The following is a 22,068-nucleotide window of genomic DNA, read 5'->3' on the forward strand; positions in this document are numbered from 1 at the left end:
CCAACAATAAAACTCAAACTACTGCTTTTGATCCCTGTTTTCTCTGTATGCATGAGTGATTTGGGTTTAATGCCGCTTTTAACAGTAATAAATTTATATCACAGTATGTCGGCTTGATGTGGGAGGAAAACCGCAGGTGATACAAGTCTTAGACATTTACCACTTTCCTGAAACCCACAAGCACAGGTATGGTGCAGACAAACTTGGAAGCAAACCGGGATTCGAACCCAAGATCATAGGTTTCTGGCTTGCTCAAGGGACGCAACTCTGCAGAGCAAATTGCACCTTACACAACTATGCCAGCCATGTGATGGTATACCAGCATTACAATTTCACTAGAGGTGAACTGTTTACAGTATTCTAGCTGTGTAGTTTGTGTTCGTTGTTGAACGTCACACTCAGTTCGAAGCCACCAGACAATAATGAAAACAATACCAACAAATGGAAGATGCACTGTATGAAGAGGTATTACACAGCCAAAGATAGACAGCAGAAATTGAGTTCACAAATGTTATCAGCAGTCAATGAGACTTCTCTTGATGTAATTTGTGATTGAAATAGTGAGTGAGGTTTTACACCACTTTTAGCAATATTCCAGCAATATCACAGCAGGGGACACCACGAACAAGAACACGGGGGACACAAGAAAAAGGCTTCACACATTGTGTGTCTGAAATCGAACCGGGGTCTTCGGCATGACAAGCGAACGCTTTAACCACTAGGCTACCCGACTGCCCTATCTATTCGAAATAGCTGCCTGCCTTCTAGCAAAATGCCAATGAAAACAGTAGTCAATACATATTTATTTCTACGAATCAGCAAGTCTGCTCAGGCGTCGTTTCATGTAAAAGTCTGCTGTTTTCATTTTATAGTTTATCGCAAGTGTAAAAAATCTTTTTAGTAAATAAGAGGAGGCAGTCTTTGACTAAAACAACAATTATTAAGAAGCTTATCCGAACACGTGGCATAAAAATAACAACAAAATGATACATATTTCTTCAGTTATGGCAAGGTACTATATCACATCTTCTGATAATCAATTGACACAGCGGTCCTGTGTTTTTCAAAAATCAGTTAACTCAAAGGGAAAAACTTAGTTAATCCTTGGCTATGAGGTGAGGTGAGGTGAAATGGGGTTTAACATAGCGTCAAAGATTATTGCACTTATATAGCGATGTGCAAGCACGTGAGTATGTGTGTTTGGCTGCTTGTACTAGTCTGGACTGATGCCGATTTATAGTACTAGCACACTGAGATATCATGCCGCAGTTTAACATGAATACCCCACTCCCAAACAGTATACTGACTCCGAGCCGACCAGTCCTTGTTTTATCTCCTTAATGCCGAGTGCCAGACAGGGTAACAACAAGTACCATCTTTTAACGTCTTTGGGTATGAAACTACAATATAAAGTAAATCATACAAGAAGCAGAGATGAGAAAATTTGAACTTTTTTAATTCATGATCATAAAATGTACTACATTTCATTGCATGTAACATTACAACAAATCTTGAATAAGAGTCTTATAGGACAGACTATACATACATATAGATAAACACTCAATAGTAAGGCCAGAATAAATTAGTCATTAAACTATCACGGCCACAAGTTCATATCCTGGATGTCGAACGTGGATACAGCTTACTGGTAAAGACAGTGAGAATTTTGCGATTTTTGGCAATTTGGGTTTATCATGTTTTGATGAAAATATATTTCCCAATGAGTTTGAACTAGTGTTGTTATACTGTTAGTTACAGTAGCATATGGAACGTAACATCCAGTGACTATTTAACCAAACTTGTAGAGACCAATACAAAGTCAAGCTTGTAGAATCCAATATGAAAAGCGTAGCGTACTGCATAACACTACTGGTATAGGTTTATAGAATGACACTTCTCACAAAGATGTTTCTGGTACTGATGAAGTAGAAAAAGAATGTTTCTCAGGCACATTTAACTCAACATTGAGGAGGAAGGAAAGAAAACAACAGTGATGAGAGGGGAACCTTTCATCTTTTTACCCACAAACACAACTAAAAAGGGCTGGGACAATTCCAAATTTACTAACCGGTTACCCATCCCACTATTACCTGACGCTACCCGGGTACCCGTTATAGGTCTTAAGAGGTAGGTACAAACTTCTAATTGGGAAAAGCACTTGCAAAATGTATTTAGAAACACCTATAAAATGATCCCGTCATGCATATACTGAAATTGACTGAAGTTTTATCTTTATTCAAACATATAAAAGTCAGAAGGAACGGGTGCATTGTCAGAAAGAAAAGGAACGTAAGTGACTTGTAGTGTAACCATAGAGTTTTAGATAATTTTTGTCCTTACAATATATGACATGACTAACCACGGGTCCGGGTAGTCCTGTGGGTACCCGGGTCCTACTCTGTACGAACTTGTCACACATCAAACTCAGCCTTTTATGCAACATTACAGATCACAATGTCAGATTTATACATGTCAGATGACATGGGAAATTTGAAAATATTCTCTTATTAAATCTTTGAAAGGCATTTAGAGTGAGTGAGTGAGTGAGTATGGTTTTACGCCGCTTTTAGCAATATACCAGCAATATCACGGCGGGGGACACCAGAAATGGGCTTCACATATTGTACCCATGTCGGGAATCGAACCCGGGTCTTCAGCGTGACGAGCGAATGCTTTAACCACTAGGCTACCCGACCGCCCCAAAGGCATTTAGAAGTGATACACAAAAGGAAAAGAACTTAAGGATGTCAACTTCTTTATTATGAGGAACACAACGTTTAGCATGTTTAGTAGTACATACTTACTCCCTCATCAGGTGAAGGGGCGGTGGGGTAGCCTAGTGGTTAAAGTGTTCGCTCGTCACACTGAAGACCAGGTTTCGATTCCCTACATGGGCAGAATGTGTGAAGCCCATTTCTGGTGTTCCACGCCGTGATATTGCTGGAATATGGCTAAAAGCGGCGTAAAACCACAATCACTCACTCATCAGGTGAATATTTATACTACTCACCTGATGAAGGAGTAAGTTCAACTTTGAAATATTGTGTTCCTCAAAACAAAGAAGTTGACATCCATAAATTCTCTTCTCTATTCTCTTATTGGCCATAAAAATAATGCGCATAATTTAAAGTAACGCCCTTATGCCTGATCAACATTCCTTTATTTCAAAGCGTAGTAGAACTAAACACAAGTAAATAACAGAGGACAACAAATACTGTTAAAATACATGATCAGAGATAATATACATAACAACCTTACAACACATGGGACATAATTAGTATGATTAGGTCGGAACAAACTGATCATGCTGATCACATCTTTCCCGTGGCAAGGGAGGTAACTGACTATAAAAGTCCAGTTTACACCCTTGCCGAACTAGGCTGGCATTATGGAGTTACATTTTGGCTGGACTAACGAGTCTATGCATAGTCCAATAAAAATCACGCACCAAAATCGAAATCCGGTTCGTAAATTTCTGTCGATTGCAGGATTTGCAAAGCATGTGCACCGCCAACTCGTTGTCAGCAGATATTTTCCAAATCTTTTCATGTTTTTAAACAAGGTGCTCACGTGATTTGATGCATTTGATGCATAAGACCCGTTTTATCACAATATAGATCTGATTATCGATCACATCATCCTGACTGGATGCCACCATTTTTTGTGAAACAAACGCAAGTGATACGAGAGGTGGAAGCTGATTGGTCCATAGGAGAAACTTAGAAGGGACATAACTGGTAATAGCCACTGGTGGCGCTACGATCGAGCCCAGTAATTCCTGCCTAGTTCGGCAAGGGTGGAAACTGGACTTTTATAGTCAGTTAACTCTCTTGCCTCGGGAAGATGGCTGATCACTCTGTGGGTGTGTCTGTTTATCGTGTGTGTGTATGAGTGTGTGTACGAGTGTGAGCTCATGTACATATCATGCATATGGTCATTTATAAGTAGGCTTCCAATGCCCCTGCATCACCCTACCAAGGTTTGAAAAAGATTTAACACATAATATACTCACCGGCAAAAGAAACGCAAACCAAAGAAACATATCGAGAAGTAAGTATGTTAAGAAGAGATGTTTCCAATGTGTACCACTTAATGACAAAATTAACAATCAGTCAAGTGCATATGATTTCCAAACTTTACAAGCTAATCCTGCATGAGACCAATGGTACATCTCGAGTCATGGATCTATGACGCTACATGTGATGTGTTCTTGAGCGTCGATTCCCACATCAGTGTAATCGTTTCTGCGTCAAACCAATCTCAGATCTCTTGAATATGAGTAATTTTTCATGTATTAACCAATATGTATGGTATTTGCGTTTCTTTTGTTGGTGAGTATATAAACCATATACCGTATTCGACGTAATAAGCGCCCCGCTCTAATAAGCGCCCACGGCGATATTTGCTAACATATTGGCAAGTGAACAATCCCCATTAGCACCCCTTCCGATTGACCAATGTACACAAGACTTATTCATTCGCGTTTTATGCACCCTTAATTATGGGCAATTAAATTCTGGAAAATATATCTGTCGTATATAAACAGTTCAGGCTGTCAGCATAATCCACGAAATTTATCTTTCAACTATGTTTTTTTCTAATTTTGAGAGCGCCCTGGGCGCTTATTACGTCGAATACGGTACATATTTTATCTAACCAAATTTCGTGTAGTTAATGGTCATCAGGCCTGCACATGCTATTATAGTGACAGTGTACAACTATGTTATATGTTTATCAAAATTAATACAATTTATATAATTTATCAAAAAGCAAGCAAAAATCAAAGACTGATGCAGAGCTCCAGATAAGCTTTTGGTGTTGTGGGTATTTTACCCATGCATTTTAAAATCATTGGGTATCAGTAATTCTATCTGTGTATTCAAATTTCTGTTACCCACTAGTTTTTACACATGTTACACAAGTTAAATATTTAAAAACACTATTCATCTAGTCCCTGCAAACTGGTGTCGTGTGGGTTCGAGAGCTTTATAGGACTAAAAAATACCACTTCCACAAGAAAGTGTGATGGCAATTGATTATGGTGTAACTGTCATCGTGGAGTTTGGCAAGGTTGACGGAATGCCCGTTTATAATTTCAAAATAAGTTGCTGATTTGCTAATTGAATACGCAGGGTTACTTCACAATATTTTGATGATACGCGCAAGTTTTATTTTTGTAGCGTATCTGTAATGTTCGTTGCGTATTTCACGCAGATACGCAGCTTATCTGGAGCTCTGCTGATGTAATGTATTCATTTATGTCCTGGTGGCGAGTTGATGGATCCATTAGCCACAAGATTAAACGACAACTGAGATGACATCTCTCTCCTATAACAAGAACAGGACAGGCACAGAACAAGTGTACATGTTTCTGAAGGATATTTTCCACAAAAAATTTAAAATAATCATATTTAACTCCACAATTCAATTTCTCTACATGTCAACTGGTCATTTTTGTATTTATGTGGGTTCCCCATGCGACAGTGTCTTTAACATAGTCCGTCCCTCTTCATCTCACTCGTAGTACACAGTAGCAATGTCAAAGAACTTGGTGTCAGTTGTTCGGGTGATCGTGTGGTTCACGTGTTTCACAAATCGGAGTGTTTCCTTGTCCCTGTAGACCAGTGCCAACGAGTTGTCTGACGGACACACGGTCAGCAGCTGGAACACAAGATATCAGACAGTTTCACAAATACATGAATATTCAACATGCATAAATATGCAGTATACCACATCTGATTTCTTGATTTCTACTCTAGTTATCAACAATGTAACAATGATGCGGATCAAGACACAAGAGCAAAAATAATAAATGATTTTGAAGGCAATCCCAAAGTCAGAATTCTCAATAATGTGTCTTCAATTAAACTGCTTTCGTCCATATTATTTTTACATTGCTTGGAGCAGTTTTGTTATTGTAGTGTAAGCATAAGGTAGGCGTAAAGCTAAGGGTGTAGATGTTCACTACAGAGTTACTAGTGCAGATAGACAAAGGATCACGACCAGGGTAAATCTGGGATTCAAACCCACAGCCTCACAGCTGTTACACTACTGTGCCACCTGGGCCCATTCAGCATGTTCAGGAGTCTTGTTCATGTTTGGGCTAAAAATTATTGTAACATAAACAGTGATGATTTCAAATAGAGTGCAGATTTTACTGCAGGTAAGTATTGTGCAATGACTGTATCAAATCCTACCTCTTCGTCTTCTCCCTTAGCTATGTAAGTTGTGTAGCCACCGTTGTCAGAATCCCAGTCTGGAACAATGAACTTCATTCTCAACCATTGATGATTTTATATTTCATAGCATTAGGCTAAAAAAAATAGTAGTCTTGGTTCTCAGACACCATCCGCATCATCATAAAGTTTGCTGCATGTTTCGTTTTTATTTCGATTTTCAAAAAAACAAAACAACACTGCCTGCCCGCACTATTTTTTTCAAAAGTCAATTCCTGAGAACCAATTCTTTTATTTTTTTAAACCTTAATAGCAGCACCTAGAAGTTATGTATCATGTAAAAAGATTTATATCACTGTCATGCACTTGGTTTATATACACTCTCCCGAAAAAAAGGGGATTATGAAATATAAATGTTATGACTGGTTGTTTGAATAAATACAGCTTTCAAACATGACTGCCAGAGATAGAATGGTTTTGGAGCCGAACCCTAACATCCCAACACACCCAAGACATTGGGCCTGGACCATGCTATCCCTCTATGCACGTGGGCAGGAGTTCGTTCTTGGTTTTGAAAAAATAGTGAAAGGTCGCAAATGCCTCTGAGCCATTAATATTTTTTATTTTCATTTTCCACAATAACATGTAAGCTCTCTACTCTTGCTTTAATATAGCATTTGTGATCCGATTGAGACTGTGTCGCCAACACTGTGACGAATGCTCAAGGGATATTGGCATGTTTCAAAAATGGCTAGAACTTGGCCAGAAGTCAATATTTGCTGACACAAAATGTTAATGATCGGATCCACAAAGGGCGCCTTGGTCAACAACACATGTCCAGGATCAATTTATCAGAAACCAGGCTTAAAGAAAACAAACTGGTGTTCATTTGCACCAGGCCGCCAGAGTTCAAGTTATCGAGTAACTACAACTAATCTGCATGTTCGTTGACCACACAGTTGCCTCCCTTGAGTTGTACCACCGTTAACAAATCAACATATTCTAGCCATAAGCCAATCGTGTTTAGAGTCAATGGTCATGTGTAATGTTTTCATATTTGTAACGATTCCCTCTGGACTTTCTGGAGAAGCATGGATGTGTCTGGAGGCGACCTTATGAGTATCGTGTAAACATCGATGCAAGGCAACATGACAGATTTGGGGGAGGGTCTGTAATGTGGGGCTGAATCACCATGACTGCCAGAACGCCACTGCATATATTGTACACAGAAAGGTCACTGGACAGTACTACCGAGACTACTGCACCCATATCTATGATGTGATACTGGTCAACTTTTCAAGAAGGCAACGCTCTTGCCCTCCGTGGACATATCATAATTGACTACCTCCAGCAGAAAACAATCACAAGGATGTAATGGCCAGATATGAGTCCTTTACTAACAGAGCATGACATGCGGAGATGTGTACCCTGGCGTCAAAGAACACCCGCTAAGTTAGCCACGTGCTGCAAGAGGAGTGGACAAGACTTCCTCAAATTGTCATTGGACCATTGATTTTGACCATACCATGCCCTATAAACGAATGTTTGACCAATCGTCCTGGGGGTATGATCAAGTCAACATTTACTTTTTACTACACCATCTTGTCATCTTCTTGGATGTTTGCACCCCTACAATACACCGCCAACTGGTTCTGCTTATTGACATTTTACCTTTTTCATATCCATCCACTTACATCACTCGACACCTCTTTGTATTTCTGTAATGATGTGTTATTTTCAAATATCCCCTACTTTTTTGGGAGAGTTAACAATACAGTAAACTACGTTTAACACGAATATGCTTATAATGAACTGACAAACTGTTATTTTGATCCCTGCCATCTGTTGCATATATGCTGTATATGTACTTCTAATGAACTATGGTTATAACAATGTATAACAAAGTAAAATTAATGGGACATAAGTTATTAAAATGCTACAAAGGTAATGTCATTTTCAAATTGTAACTATGCAAACTTTTTTAGTTTCTGGACTTCGTTCCACACTTTGTTTAACAACCAATCAGTAATACACACTAATACAGTACGTTGACTTTACAGGCAAGAATTTATATGTATGAATAGCTTTACACTTCTTGAATACCATATACCACAATTTTATTGAAATGACATGTATATATATGCTGTCCCTGCTGAGATGAATAGTTTACTGTATGTATAGCATATAAAGAGGGGGCTGTTTGATAGCAAGAAAGACCAGGGAATTCTATCTAGGATTCCAAACCAAGTGCCCTTGACAGGCACATTGGCTTAGACTATGGCCAAACTGACCTCATTGATCCTCATGACACAGTAATCTTCAGCCATGCCAAGTGGACTGACACAAGACACTCCTAGAACTTGTGTCAGTGGTTAACACACACTGGATTATGGAAAGACATGGCTCAAACTTTGTGAATGAATCTGAAATTGTGACAAAACATCCCATTCCTGCCAGGGGTGAGAGATTGCTTTGATTCCCTACCTGGACATCCGAAGTACATGAAGGCGTCTAGAGCGTACTCGGAGCCCTCGCTGTCGGTGTCATGGATGAGAGTGTAGCTGCCGTGCTGCCACTGCCGTACCACACTCCGGCACTGAGGATTGCTTCCCAACTCTGAGGAGTTAAATAACACCATCTGTAATAGCATATCATCTTCAACAACTGCTTTCGGGAATCTGAACTGCCAGGTAGAACCATCCTGCTCTATGACAATACCTAAACATAGGCATGACAAGGAGACAATAGAACTACAAAGTACAAAGCATGCTAAAGCAAAATAATATTTGTTGACATAATAGAAATGGAACAAAGTCTGTTCTGAATGGAATAAAGCCTGGTCCCGTTCCACAACGCTAACTCAGTAGCACAAGTACTACTATCATAGGTGAGTATGGTTTTACGCCGCTTTTAGCAATATTCAAGTAATATCATGGCAGGGGACACCAGAAATGGGCTTCTCACATTGTTTCCATGTCGGGAATCGAACCCGGGCGTGATGAGCGAACGCTTTAACCACTAGACTACCCAACCGCCCCACTACTATTATAAGTCAATGGTAAAGAATATATGTTATGAAAGGCGCTTGGGTCCATACCCCTTTGCAAGTATACTTCATTCAATTCTGCTGATGTAATCTCTACAGAGTCTATCAGGCCACAAGTGAGCGGGGGCAGTCGGGTGGCCTAGTGGTTAAGGCGTTCGCTCATCAATCCAAAGACTTGGGTTCGATTCTTGACACGGGTATAATATGTGAAGCCGATTTCTGGTGTCCCCCGCCATGATATTGCTGGAATATTGCTAAAAGCGGCGTAAAACCATAACTCACTCACTCACCACAAGTGAGTGAGTCGTCCTTAACGCTACGTTAAACTATGTTCCAGTTATATCACCAGGGTTTTACCCAACGCACACAATTGGGGTACGATGACATGCATCAACCAAGTCAGGGAGCCCGACCACCCGATCCCCTTATTCGCCTCTTACAACAAGCATAGTCGCCTTTAACGGCAAGCATGGGTTGCTGAAGACCTATTCCACCCCGGATCTTCACGGGTCTCAATGATATGCATGAATATGCTCCTGACAAGTATACTGCAAAATAATCTTAGCACTAAAACTATCTTAAAGTATTTCTATGTACATAAGTTAAAACAGTCCTAGTGAAGAACCAGAGCCGTGAACACAATTTTTCATTAGTGCGATATTCAACAAACAGACTGGCTCAACAGGATACCTTTACTCTGATTGGCTGTTCCATTAGAAGTGTCTGCTGCCTCTTCCTCATCATCAGACGACGGCGCCAACTCATGCAGTTTGAGTCCTGTCAGGTTGGAGAGAATAAGGAACATGGCATCGGACTGGAGGAAGTTGACACACTTGGTCAGGACCTCTGGCCTATCCCCATCGATGCATGCATCATAGTTTCTGAAAAAAAAGTACACAAAACATGGAAAATATAATACGTCAACGCCAGAGAATAACAAGTCTCGATTATCCAGCGAAATAAATTTTTTGGGGAAAAGTGTAAATATATCCTGCTCTACCGGTAGGAATGATTTCATGACACTGCTACAGTTTTTGAGGATGCAAGCCTGATGTACCATAATTCACTGACGATTGATTGTTTGTTGTTTAATACCACATTCAGCAATATTAAAGCCTCTAAATAATCCAGTGATCCACTCGATCGAGGCATTATGACCCACAAACCAAGTCACTGAACCTGACCACCTAATCCATCTAGTCAAGTATAGGTTGCTAGGGACCCAGAAATTTATCTTGACCCGCTCAGAGGCTGATATTCGGCTCCAAATTCGGCAGCAAATGACAGAAAAAATTCCAAATTTGAATAACAAATTTCTTATTTCCCCAGAATTTACAAAAATATGTTACATTTGTTTCAATTTTGTTTGCAAGGGGCACTTAGTATGGAAATGACAGAGTTGGACCAGCCACCACCCATGTCAAGGGCTCCTGTAACAAACAGAAAACTGGGTGTACTGGGTGTGTTGTCTGGAGGCTTTCCGACACAGATGATGGTACATGCTGCTTGCCCACCTTTTGTTTGCAGGGCCCTGTGGGGACCAGGACACACCCACATCACTCATTGCCTGCAGAACCGTCTTGTACTTCTCATCCTGTAAACACACAATCCTTCAGTACATATCTTTTAATGCGTATACATGTACTTCACTGCATCTGAACATATCCTTTACTGCAACATATCCTTTACTGCAACCTATTCTATACTGCAATATATCCACTACTACAACCTATTCTATACTGCAATATATCCACTACTACAACCTATTCTCTTCTGCAACATATCGTTTACTGCAACCTATTCTATACTGCAATATATCCACTACTACAACCTACTCTATACTGCAATATATCCACTACTACAACCTATTCTATACTGCAATATATCCACTACTACAACCTATTCTCTTCTGCAACATATCTTTTACTGCAACCTATTCTTTAATGCAATATATCCACTACTACAACCTATTCTATACTGCAATATATCCACTACTACAACCTATTCTCTTCTGCAACATATCCTTTACTGCAACATATTCTTTAATGCAATATATCCACTACAACAACCTACTCTATACTGCAATATATCCACTACTACAACCTATTCTCTTCTGCAACATATCTTTTACTGCAACATATTCTTTACTGCAATATATCCACTACTACAACCTACTCTATACTGCAATATATCCACTACTACAACCTATTCTCTTCTGCAACATATCTTTTACTGCAACATATTCTTTAATGCAATATATCCACTACTACAACCTACTCTATACTGCAATATATCCACTACTACAACCTTTTCTCTTCTGCAATATATCCACTACTACAACCTATTCTATACTGCAATATATCCACTACTACAACCTATTCTCTTCTGCAACATATCCTTTACTGCAACATATTCTTTAATGCAATATATCCACTACTACAACCTATTCTCTTCTGCAATATATCCACTACTACAACCTATTCTATACTGCAATATATCCACTACTACAACCTATTCTCTTCTGCAACATATCCTTTACTGCAACATATTCTTTAATGCAATATATCCACTACTACAACCTATTCTCTTCTGCAACATATCTTTTACTGCAACCTATTCTATACTGCAATATATCCACTACTACAACCTATTCTCTTCTGCAACATATCTTTTACTGCAACCTATTCTATACTGCAATATATCCACTACTACAACCTTTTCTCTTCTGCAACATATCTTTTACTGCAACATATTCTACACTGCAATATATCCACTACTACAACCTATTCTCTTCTGCAACATATCCTTTACTGCAACATATTCTTTAATGCAACATATCCTCTACTACAACCTATTCTCTTCTGCAGCATATTCTTTACGGCAACATATTCTCTTCTGCAACCTATTCTCTTCTGCAACATATCCACTACTACAACCTATTCTCTTCTGCAACATATCCTATATACTATTGTCTACAACATGCTACATTTGGTTATCAAGAGGGGGAGATCGAGACCCCCTGGACACCCCCCTCCCCTCTAGATCGACCGATGTAGTTAACTGTATCTCAGCATATCCTTTACTACATCTGAACATATACAACAACAACATTTGTAGTGCACCATATTCACCTTTGAATGCATGCTCCTAGCATATAAGACAGAGATATTTACAACCTTGTTGCAACTCACAAGCAAATGTGTGCTTCTTTCATAGACTGAAGACCATAATTTGAGATCATCTGCCAATTTTTGGACAGAACTGTTTTACCAGTTGTAATGTCTTAGAAGCATCAACCAGGACATAACCCACTTGTTTAAAGTCAGTTCCTTCAGCTCAACATAATACTGAAGTTACATCGTCTAAAGGTTCCTTCTGTTTCCTGTCTACAAACTTGTTTCTACAGTAAACACCTACACCCTCATGGTCATACCTGAAGAAAATCCTTCAATTCAATCTCTGAATCATTCTCGAACTTCTCCTTAATATCAGCCTGAATCTCGGGGTTGAGGTAGATCGGGTTGATCCAGCTGTACAGATCATCCTCCTGTAACCATGGCAACTGGGTGAATAAGTGATATACTATTTTGCAGAAATAGTAATAAAAACAGACACTTTTTTGAAAATTCTCATGATTCATGTCTGGCTGAAAACTTGTGTTATAAAATCAGATATTTTAATTCAGTTAATTAGTTTTTTATAACTTGTTTCAGATCTGACCTGTGTAAAATAATGAAAACAGGAAAAATGAATAAAATAAATCCCACGATTGCAAACTGAAATGTTGACAATAAAAATCTGCATGCTATACATCCAACTACAAGACTGACATGACTGTGTATGGCACCATAGGCAAGAAACCTTCTTAAGAACAGTCAGCATGATGAGGCGAGCTGAATATGTAAGGTGGGCATAGTCAGAGGTATTTAATCTCTTAAACATATATTTTAAACTGTTCAACATGTTCAAGGCATGTGTTAACACGATTCACATGATTCAACTTGTTCAAGGCATGTGTGGACATGATTCACATGATTCAACTTGTTCAAGGCATGTGTGGGCACGATTCACATGATTCAACTTTTTCAAGGCATGTGTGTACACAATTCACATGATTCAACTTGTTCAAGGTATGTGTGGACACGATTCACATGAACGTTTGCTGGGACTGTATAAAATGGTGTATATGATATACTTCATCAAGTATAGAAAGAGGGGTCCACATTAAGCGACTTCCTTCATCATGTAATTGGGTACTTATGTGTCGTGTTCAATAGTGAGACAGGTGGAGACTAAAATTGAATGCTTATTTATCACGGCCTAGTGGCAAATCCTCTAAACAATGACAACATGTTTACTTACATCTATCGTGTTGGGCGAGATGAGGGGAGGCAGGGACTCCACGAAGGGTTTAGATCTGGGTACAGCGGGACCATGGTACCAGCCGCTTACAGACAGTCGACACTTGCTCTCTGACAGAATCTCAGCCACCTGTAGCGAATGAGTTAGATACATATAGAATTGGCATGCATGCAACATGCATTGAATGTAATCCTGATCCAGTGTGCTGCATATGATTATGTCAATGCCAGACATGCCCTACAACAGGTGCTTGAAACAAACCCTGTATCTCCAAAGTATAAAGGTATATGGCCAAAAAATATTCTTGGGTAGGCCTACAACTAAAACAGGATGTCTACATCCAATTATATACATTTGGCATACAGCTCAAATTAATTTAGAAAGGTACAAGCCAAAACAAATGTTTAAGTGAGTGAGTGAGTGAGTTTGGTTTTAGCAATATTCCAGCAATATCACGGCGGTGGACAACAGAAATGGGCTTCACACATAGTACCCATGTCGGGAATCGAACCCGGGTCTTCAGCGTGATGAGCGAACGCTTTAACCACTAGGCTACCCGACCGCCCAAGTGTTTAAGTACATCTCTAGGTTGAATAAGTAGCATAAAATGAAAGTCACAAAGTTCGATGATGGATAAACAGTAGTCTTCTAGTTTGCACACTATGATTCCAAAGGGCACTTCCAAACATCTGTTTGAGTGCCTCGTGGCACACTTGACAACATGGCATGGGTCGTTGCTCCTCGTTCGAGTCACTCACCTGATGAAATGACGCCTCTGTCACTTCAAAGAACAGCAGACAGTTCCTCTGGGGGCAAACCGACTTGACAACCTTGTTTGGCTGTCCATGCTCTAAAACATAGAACAATGCGAATGACTGACAGCTGCTGTATGAGAAGTCTTCCTTCTGTAGTTCCACAAGTTTGTTTGTTTGTTGTTTAACGCTGGATTCGGTAATTTTCCAGCGGTCTGAAGGAAGGACATAGACGGGACATAACTCGCTACTCTTGGTGCTACAAACGAGCCACTAAATTCCAGCCTAGTTCGGCAAGGGTGGAAACTGGACTTTTATAGTAAACTCCCTTGCCTCAGGAAGATGGCATGGAACCACCATGTCATAAGTCTAAAAAGTCCACATAATGTCGAGCACCATTGTGTCAAATTCTTGCAGGTCTCCCTTGCAATGGCACATTAATATATCAACATTTTTTCTTAAAAGTGTTCAAATAAACGTAACATGTCCCTGTCTAACTTTGAGGTTCCAGACATTGACCACATGTGTAAAGTTGCCGTGATAATACTTAAATTCTACAGATACTATTTAACTCACAACAGAGTCTCATAATCAAAAGGAATATAAAGTTGGTTCATGGTTTATTAACTGAACTATGATGAACATTTATGTCAATTCTCAGAATGGTCAAACCTTTTTTCTGGTTCCAGAGAGTTCAACATGAGTAACCAACATGACCAATGACATGAAAGTTTAAAAAAGTACAAAGTTTCCTTTTCAACTATATGACAACAATGCAAGTAAGTGGGTATGGTTTAATGCTGCTTTTAGCAACGTCCAGGAACAGGGAACAGCAGAAAAAATGAGCTTCATACATTGTACCCATGAGGGGAATTGAACCTGGGCCTTCAGCATGATGAGCAAACACTTTAACCACTAGGCTACCCTGCCACTCCTACAGGTTCAACTCCACCAAATCAAAATGAGTTGTTCCCAGTCGTCGAGACCATTCAGTGCTTATTCAGACATCTGGCAGCTGTGATTCCATGATTTTGTGTAGGGCTTTTATGTTTCTTATAATGTACATCTATCCTGTTATTAACACTGACCATGTTTTTCAATATTTGGTGCTGTCTTTTTCAACATGATGACTTACACTGAATGTGACCACAACTATTTTCAAGCAAGTGACATTTGGTGTAGAACTGGGTAAGGCGGGATTAGCTTCCTGTGCTTGGAAAACTAACTTGCTAACCTAGCCATTTTTATTGTTTTCATTGTTGCTTTAAGGCCAGACGGTGCACACAGGTAAGAGCTGTTGAATGCTTACGGTTTTAAAAAAAATATATGTCACTGTAGAAGACTATGGGAAACCATTTGGTTTTGTGTACCCTACAACAAAGGGACAGGTCTGTCATCTTACCGTCCATGTCGAAGAGGTCAAGCATGCCGCCATCAGCCTCCCCCCAGCTGTCAGGAACCAGGTAGAAGATGAAGGCGATCCTCCGACCCTCCAGCTCGTCATCGTGACACAGGAGCACATCTGTGTTCACGCAAGATAAGGGGTAAGGGGAGACAACTACAGAGCGACATCATGACTTGTTTTTAGAAAAACTGACTTCCTAATCATTGCTAATCTGGCCATGTAAGAGAATCAATGGCCATGTCAAATTAGGAATAGTCAAGCTCCATCATGGAAGATTGTGAAAAATTAATCTGACCAGCTGCACTAATGATTGAAAGCATGAGCAATTATCCCCAGCATCAGTGAGAGTGAGGTGGGTTTAGCACTGCTTTGAACAGTATTCCAGTTACCGTATTCGACGTAATAAGCGCCACGCTCAAATAAGTGTCCACGGCGATATTTGTTAATATATTGGCAAGTGAACAATCCCAATTAGCACCCCTTCCAACTGATCAATGTACACAAGACTTATTTTTTCGCGTATAATTCGCACTCGTGTGCTATATCATTTGTATATGCAGCCTTAATTATGGGCAATTAAATTCTGGCAAAATATATCTGTCGTACATAAACATTTCAGGTTGTCAGCTTAAACCACAAAATTTATCTTTCAACTCTGTTTTTTTCCACCAAAATAATATTCTAATAAGAACCCCCTATTCTTAATTTTTAGAGTGCCCTGGGCGCTTATTACGTCGTATACGGTATATCAAGGTATGTCAGCTTGATTTGGGGCGGAGAGCCTGAAGACATGCAGGTCTTTGATGTTGACCACTTTGTTGAAACCAACAAGCACAGGTCTCTGGCATGCTCAAGGGATGCAACTCTGCCCAGTCAATTGCAGCGCCTTAGACTTTGGAGTAATCAGTGGATTGAAAAAGAATAATGCTAACAGTACCAGAAGTTCCCTGTCTGAACCTGCAATCAACTGATAAAATGAGTGAGTGAGTGAGTTGTGTTTAACGCCGCTTTTAACAGTATTCCAATTATATCACGGCGTGTCAGCTTAATGTGGGAGGAATGCCCGAAGTGACGCAGGTCTTCGATGTTTACCACTTCGGTGAAACCCACGAGCACCGGTATGGTGCTGACAAACCTAGAAACCGGGATTCGAACCCAAAATCATAGGTTTCTGGCGTGCCTAAGGGACGCAACTCGGCACAGCGAATCGCGGCGCCTTAGACGACTGGGCCACCCGTGCCCCCACTGATAAAATGACTTGAGTGTGTTTTAACATAACACCCTATCAGACATCTTGTATCAGAGAGTAAGAATATTATGTGCATTATGTGAATTGAAAGCACTGCTCTCATTGGCCAATATAGTTTGCTGTCAAAAGTTTCATGTCAACCATGCATTCACAAATTGCTCTACTTGATATTCTTGGCATTTCAATAATTCATTTGGGAAAATGACAAAAACTGTAATTTTGGGTAGGATCAATTATAGCGTAATTTCTGGTTCAGAGATGCTATACATCTTAACGGTAACAACCAAAGATTCCTGATGTTTGTTAGAACATTGTCGGCCATGTCTGGTCCCTATTACTACCATGCTGACTGTCCCTTACCTGTGTATTTATACTGAGAGCAGAATATGTCCACATTTGACGTTAACGGAATATCCGTGACCTCCTCAAGCCATCCATGAAAATCTTCATTCAACAGTTTTCTGAAAAGCGTAGGCAGAAACATGAAACAAAACACATGTGACCATAACGACTTCATACCTTATTCAGCAGCAATATATCCTGAGATCTTAAATATCCCTTTTTGAGAATACTGAACAGCAGTTAGTTACATATTGAATGAATGAATTTTGTTTCACATAGTCTCTACATTAATCAGCCTTGAAGAAAATACTTATTTGGAGGCTTCCAACAACAAAACCTTGCCTCTGATTGAAAAATTGATTTAACAGCCACTTATGAATTTCCACACAGCTATAGTCCAGCTTTCTAAGCCATTTCAAAAGTAATTTTCCCAAGTTCATTTCAGCACCACAATTAATATGAAATATGATTTACAAAGGTATAGCTTTTTAGTCATTTCTTCTCATCACCATATATACATGATATCATGAGATATACCATGGCAGCTCTATTAGCATTAGCAGGGTTGACACACATTATTCTTTACATTTACCATGTTCACAAACTGAAATAAAGTCAGGGATTTATCTTGACCCGCTCAGAGGCTGATATTCGTCCCCAAGTCTGCAGCAGATGACAGTAAACGTTCCCGTTTTAAATGTTTTGAATTTACCAAACTAAGAATAATAAAAATAAATCCATATTTGCACATTATCACAAGTTTTCACAATTTGCCTGCAAAGAATACTTAGTTTGGAATCCTAGATAAATCCCTGAAAGTATAGGTATAGGTAGTTGAGTGAATACCCCTTATCATGATAAGTGTTCTAATATGCATGATATGTATACCTAAACTCAGGAAGATCCGGGTAGAGAATAGATCTTCAGCAACCCATGCTTGCCATAAGAGGCGACTATGCTTGTCATAAGAGACAACTAACAGGATCGGGTAGTCAGGCTCGCTGACTTGGTTGATACATGTCATCATATTCCAATTACGTAGATCAATACTCATGATGTAAATCACTGGACTGTCTGGTCCAGACTCGATTATTTACACACTGCCGTCATATTGCTCAAATATTGCTGAGTGTGTCATTAAACAACAAACAAACAACACCCTAAACTGTGTAATCAAGTATTAAATGCCATACATGAATTTACCTCTTCAAAGCTCCAGATAAGCTTTTGGTGTTGTGGGTATTTTACCCATGCATTTTAAAATCATTGGGTATTAGTAATTCTATCTGGGTATTCAAATTTCTGTTACCCACTAGTTTTTACTCATGTGGGTATTTAAGTTAAATATTTAAAAACACTATTCATCTAGTCCCTGCAAACTGGTGTCGTGTGGGTTCGAGAGCTTTGATAGGACTCAAAAATACCACGATACTTCCACAAGAAAGTGTGATGGCAAATGATCATGATGTAACTGTCATCGTGGAGTTTGGCAATGTTGACGGAATGCCCGTTTATAATTTCAAAATAAGTTGCTGATTTGCTATTCGAATACGCAGGGTTACTTCACAATATTTTGCTAATTTTGTAGCAAATCTGTAATGTTCGTTGCGTATTTGATAAGCTTGTATTTTATTTTACTGCATATTTCTGCATTTCTGATGGGTATTTCACGCAAATACGCAGCTTATCTGGAGCTCTGCATCTTATTTCTTTGCCAGCAGTTGACACAAGAAATTGGTTTTTTTTTCACATTTATTTGTCCTTCTCGCATCCCGTTTACTCATTTAAGCATTAAACCAGTCTGCACTTAAAACCAGAGCCTATCAACAAAATAACTGTCGTCTGCTTCTTGTGACAACTTTTATCGCAGGATACATTCATAAAACAATATTCAATCACTCACTTGAGATGTGCTATGCATGGGGAAGCTGTCTTCTTCAGATCTGAACTCTGCGAAATAATAACCATCTTAAAAGTTTAGACACAAGAATGGCCAACACAAACATTTAACACAACAGTAATCATGATAACAAAAGTACAGTATTCCACGTTTTAAGGTCTTATTTCAATGTGGCACTAAATATTATAAGCAGGTATAAAGCTTATTTGTCTCCACATTATTCAGGCATACAGATCCATACAAATAAAGTTCATGAATCATGGTACCGGTAGTCAATGTTCACTCCGAACGTACGAGAGGGTACGAGAGGGAGGGAGGGAGGGAGGGGAGTGAGTGAGTGAGTGTGAAGTTTTACGCCGATTTTAGCAATATTCCAGCAATATCACGGCGGGGACACCAGAAATGGGCTTCATAACACTTTGCGCCATGATACAACATAAAATAGTCACATTGTGAAGAGTCAATATAAAATGGCATATGTGTAGACAGATATATGACATAAGAGAACACATTAAGAAATTGCTATAAACATGATATAGACACTAATCCCCTTTTGATAGGGATATCTTTGCATGATACACAAAACTGATTCTCAAAATATCCATGTCAAGATGTCTTTGACTTGACAAGTGCTGAGTTTTCATGTACTGTACTGTGAATCATATTACTTCAAACCTAATCCACACCATGGTTACAGGTAATGCAGCATTTGAGGGTACAGGTAAAGAAATATGTCTGTTTCCATGGTTACTAACCTGTTTGAACTTATATAAGTCATTGTTTTTCTCTGCAAAAGGCACTGCGTGAAGTTCAGCTGTCAGATCGTCCAGGAAGCTGCAATCTTGTATGAAGTCTGGCAGTAAACTGTGCGTGAAGGGCAGCTGGTTCACACAACACCCGCTGTCATCTGCAAATATCATATACAGCTTTTCCATTGGACGAGAGGTCGGTCACATGACCGCGAAATTGACATTAATAAGTGTATGAACAACACAATTTGACGTTCATACGTTTTTCAAGAAACCGTGTTCTTGAAATGACGTAAACACTGACGGACTACTTCCACATTCCTGGGGAAAACCCTGGGAATCCCCTAGCACGAAAACATACATAAGTGTTCTTTCTGATCATTTAGAACCTTTATTCTTGGTCTAAGCTTTTCAGTATACATTAAGAAATGTCGCAAGCTCCGACGTTCATACAGTTTGGCCCTCACTCTATGAAGATTCATACTCCAATGAACTCGCACAAAGTGAAAGTCAATTCTTAAATAAAATATTTGCATTCGAGACACATGTAGAGAATTAATCATGTCATCTAACATGTCTAATCATAGTCATGGTTTAGATTGATTCAAATGTATTTATACAACATATGAGTATAAACAACTTTATATGACCTGTGTCATATAGAAATTGAGACAGCATTGTGCACTTTGTTGTTGATGTTTAAAAAATTAAACATCACAAATTAATACTCTTATATTGATGGTAGACAAGGTTCTCAACATCAATGGCACAGATCAAGTTATTTCTTATTTGGTTATCAAACAGTATGCATAAGATTATGACAGAAATCATAATATTCTTGAGTAACATGCTCTCTTTTGGGAACATTTTTCAAACATTTTGTATTTCCTCTGCAAAAGTGATAATGCAATAACATATACCGTATTTGACGTAATAAGCACCCTGCTCTAATTGCTGATATTTTCAACTTTACCTGCTGATTATCGGTACTTCCCGTTTGGAACAATGGGCGTCGACAATGATTTTTACTCATTGTTAATGTGGAGTTGTGTTATCACAAATACGTAGATATGTAAGTCAATACGTGCAAGCATGCATGAAGTATAATTTGTAAGAGACATATACATCTTTTCCACAAAAATTAGATTCTAATAAGCGCCCCCTATTTCTAATTTTGAGAATGCCCTGGGTGCTTATTACGCCAAATAAGGTAGTCACTTTTCATAATTTCACTTGTTCCATATTCTCAAGGTAATGCAGGGTTTAAATTACTGCTGTTTTTTTTTCCTCTGCAGGCTCTGGTTAGACAAAAAGACTAAAAAAGTACCTGCATTGCTTTAAGTTGTGGCCTGGTAGGTCTTTACATTTTGCCTATTCCCATATCTGTGTTTCATACTGCACATAATCAGCTGGTAATAGTTTTTAAAAATGAAATATTTTTGGGACATTCAAAACTTTGATTTTAAGAATAGGTTATGGGAGGCATGCATGAAATGTACACTTATCACATCACGTACGGTAGTGGTGTATTTAAAGGGCAATATATGCACTAATAATATAGAACACAGGTGATCAATGCCATCGTCCCATATAGTGCATTTGGCAAGAGTGAAATTATTGGGCGCAGCTGTCTGCAATCCACCTGACTAGCTTAATGTCTCGTCTCCTATCAATCATTCTGCAGTGTAAACAACACAATGTCTTTGATAATATTTTCTCACCGTCCGTCACACACTGCTTTTGGCTAAAGGCGTTTTTAAATGTTGTTTTCAGATTTGTCACTTTAGAATTTATTTTTACATCCTCCAGATTTGGCGGTCTGTGCCGTTTTGTGACAACTTCCCCATCAGACACTTGTGGTCTTTTACCACTCATCGTGAGCAACTGTACACGGCGACCCAATGTACAATACTGGAAAACATCTACATGGTCTGTAAAATCGACGTGCAATCCTGTCAGTGCATCCCCGCCAAAACACGTGCATTTGTTGACGGAAGTGCCGTTTTCCGTTATAGTCGTAATATTCTTGAACGGCGTTCCTGATAAAATCTTAGATATATAACCATGCTTGTCTTTCATATCGGAAT

The 22,068-nt window shown here is 39.1% G+C and overlaps 1 protein-coding gene across 1 annotated transcript; it reads right to left on the reverse strand.

Moving 5' to 3' along the window:
- Nucleotides 1-1,520: 1,520 nt before the first annotated feature.
- Nucleotides 1,521-21,965, reverse strand: LOC139478923 (prolyl 3-hydroxylase OGFOD1-like). Its single transcript, XM_071261611.1, has 13 exons — nucleotides 21,703-21,965; nucleotides 19,988-20,139; nucleotides 19,236-19,282; nucleotides 17,351-17,451; nucleotides 15,739-15,858; nucleotides 14,343-14,434; nucleotides 13,585-13,713; nucleotides 12,656-12,769; nucleotides 10,737-10,816; nucleotides 9,913-10,103; nucleotides 8,661-8,792; nucleotides 6,198-6,256; nucleotides 1,521-5,661 (listed from the first exon to the last, which is right to left on the reverse strand). Exons 1-13 carry the CDS (start codon nucleotides 21,854-21,856, stop codon nucleotides 5,515-5,517), a joined length of 1,518 nt encoding a protein of 505 aa, XP_071117712.1. The 5' UTR covers nucleotides 21,857-21,965; the 3' UTR covers nucleotides 1,521-5,514.
- Between the last annotated feature and the right edge of the window lie 103 nt (nucleotides 21,966-22,068).

This window comes from Haliotis cracherodii, unplaced genomic scaffold (genome assembly GCF_022045235.1).
Source record: "Haliotis cracherodii isolate W230 unplaced genomic scaffold, xgHalCrac1.p SCAF_4, whole genome shotgun sequence".
Lineage (NCBI taxonomy): Eukaryota > Metazoa > Mollusca > Gastropoda > Lepetellida > Haliotidae > Haliotis > Haliotis cracherodii.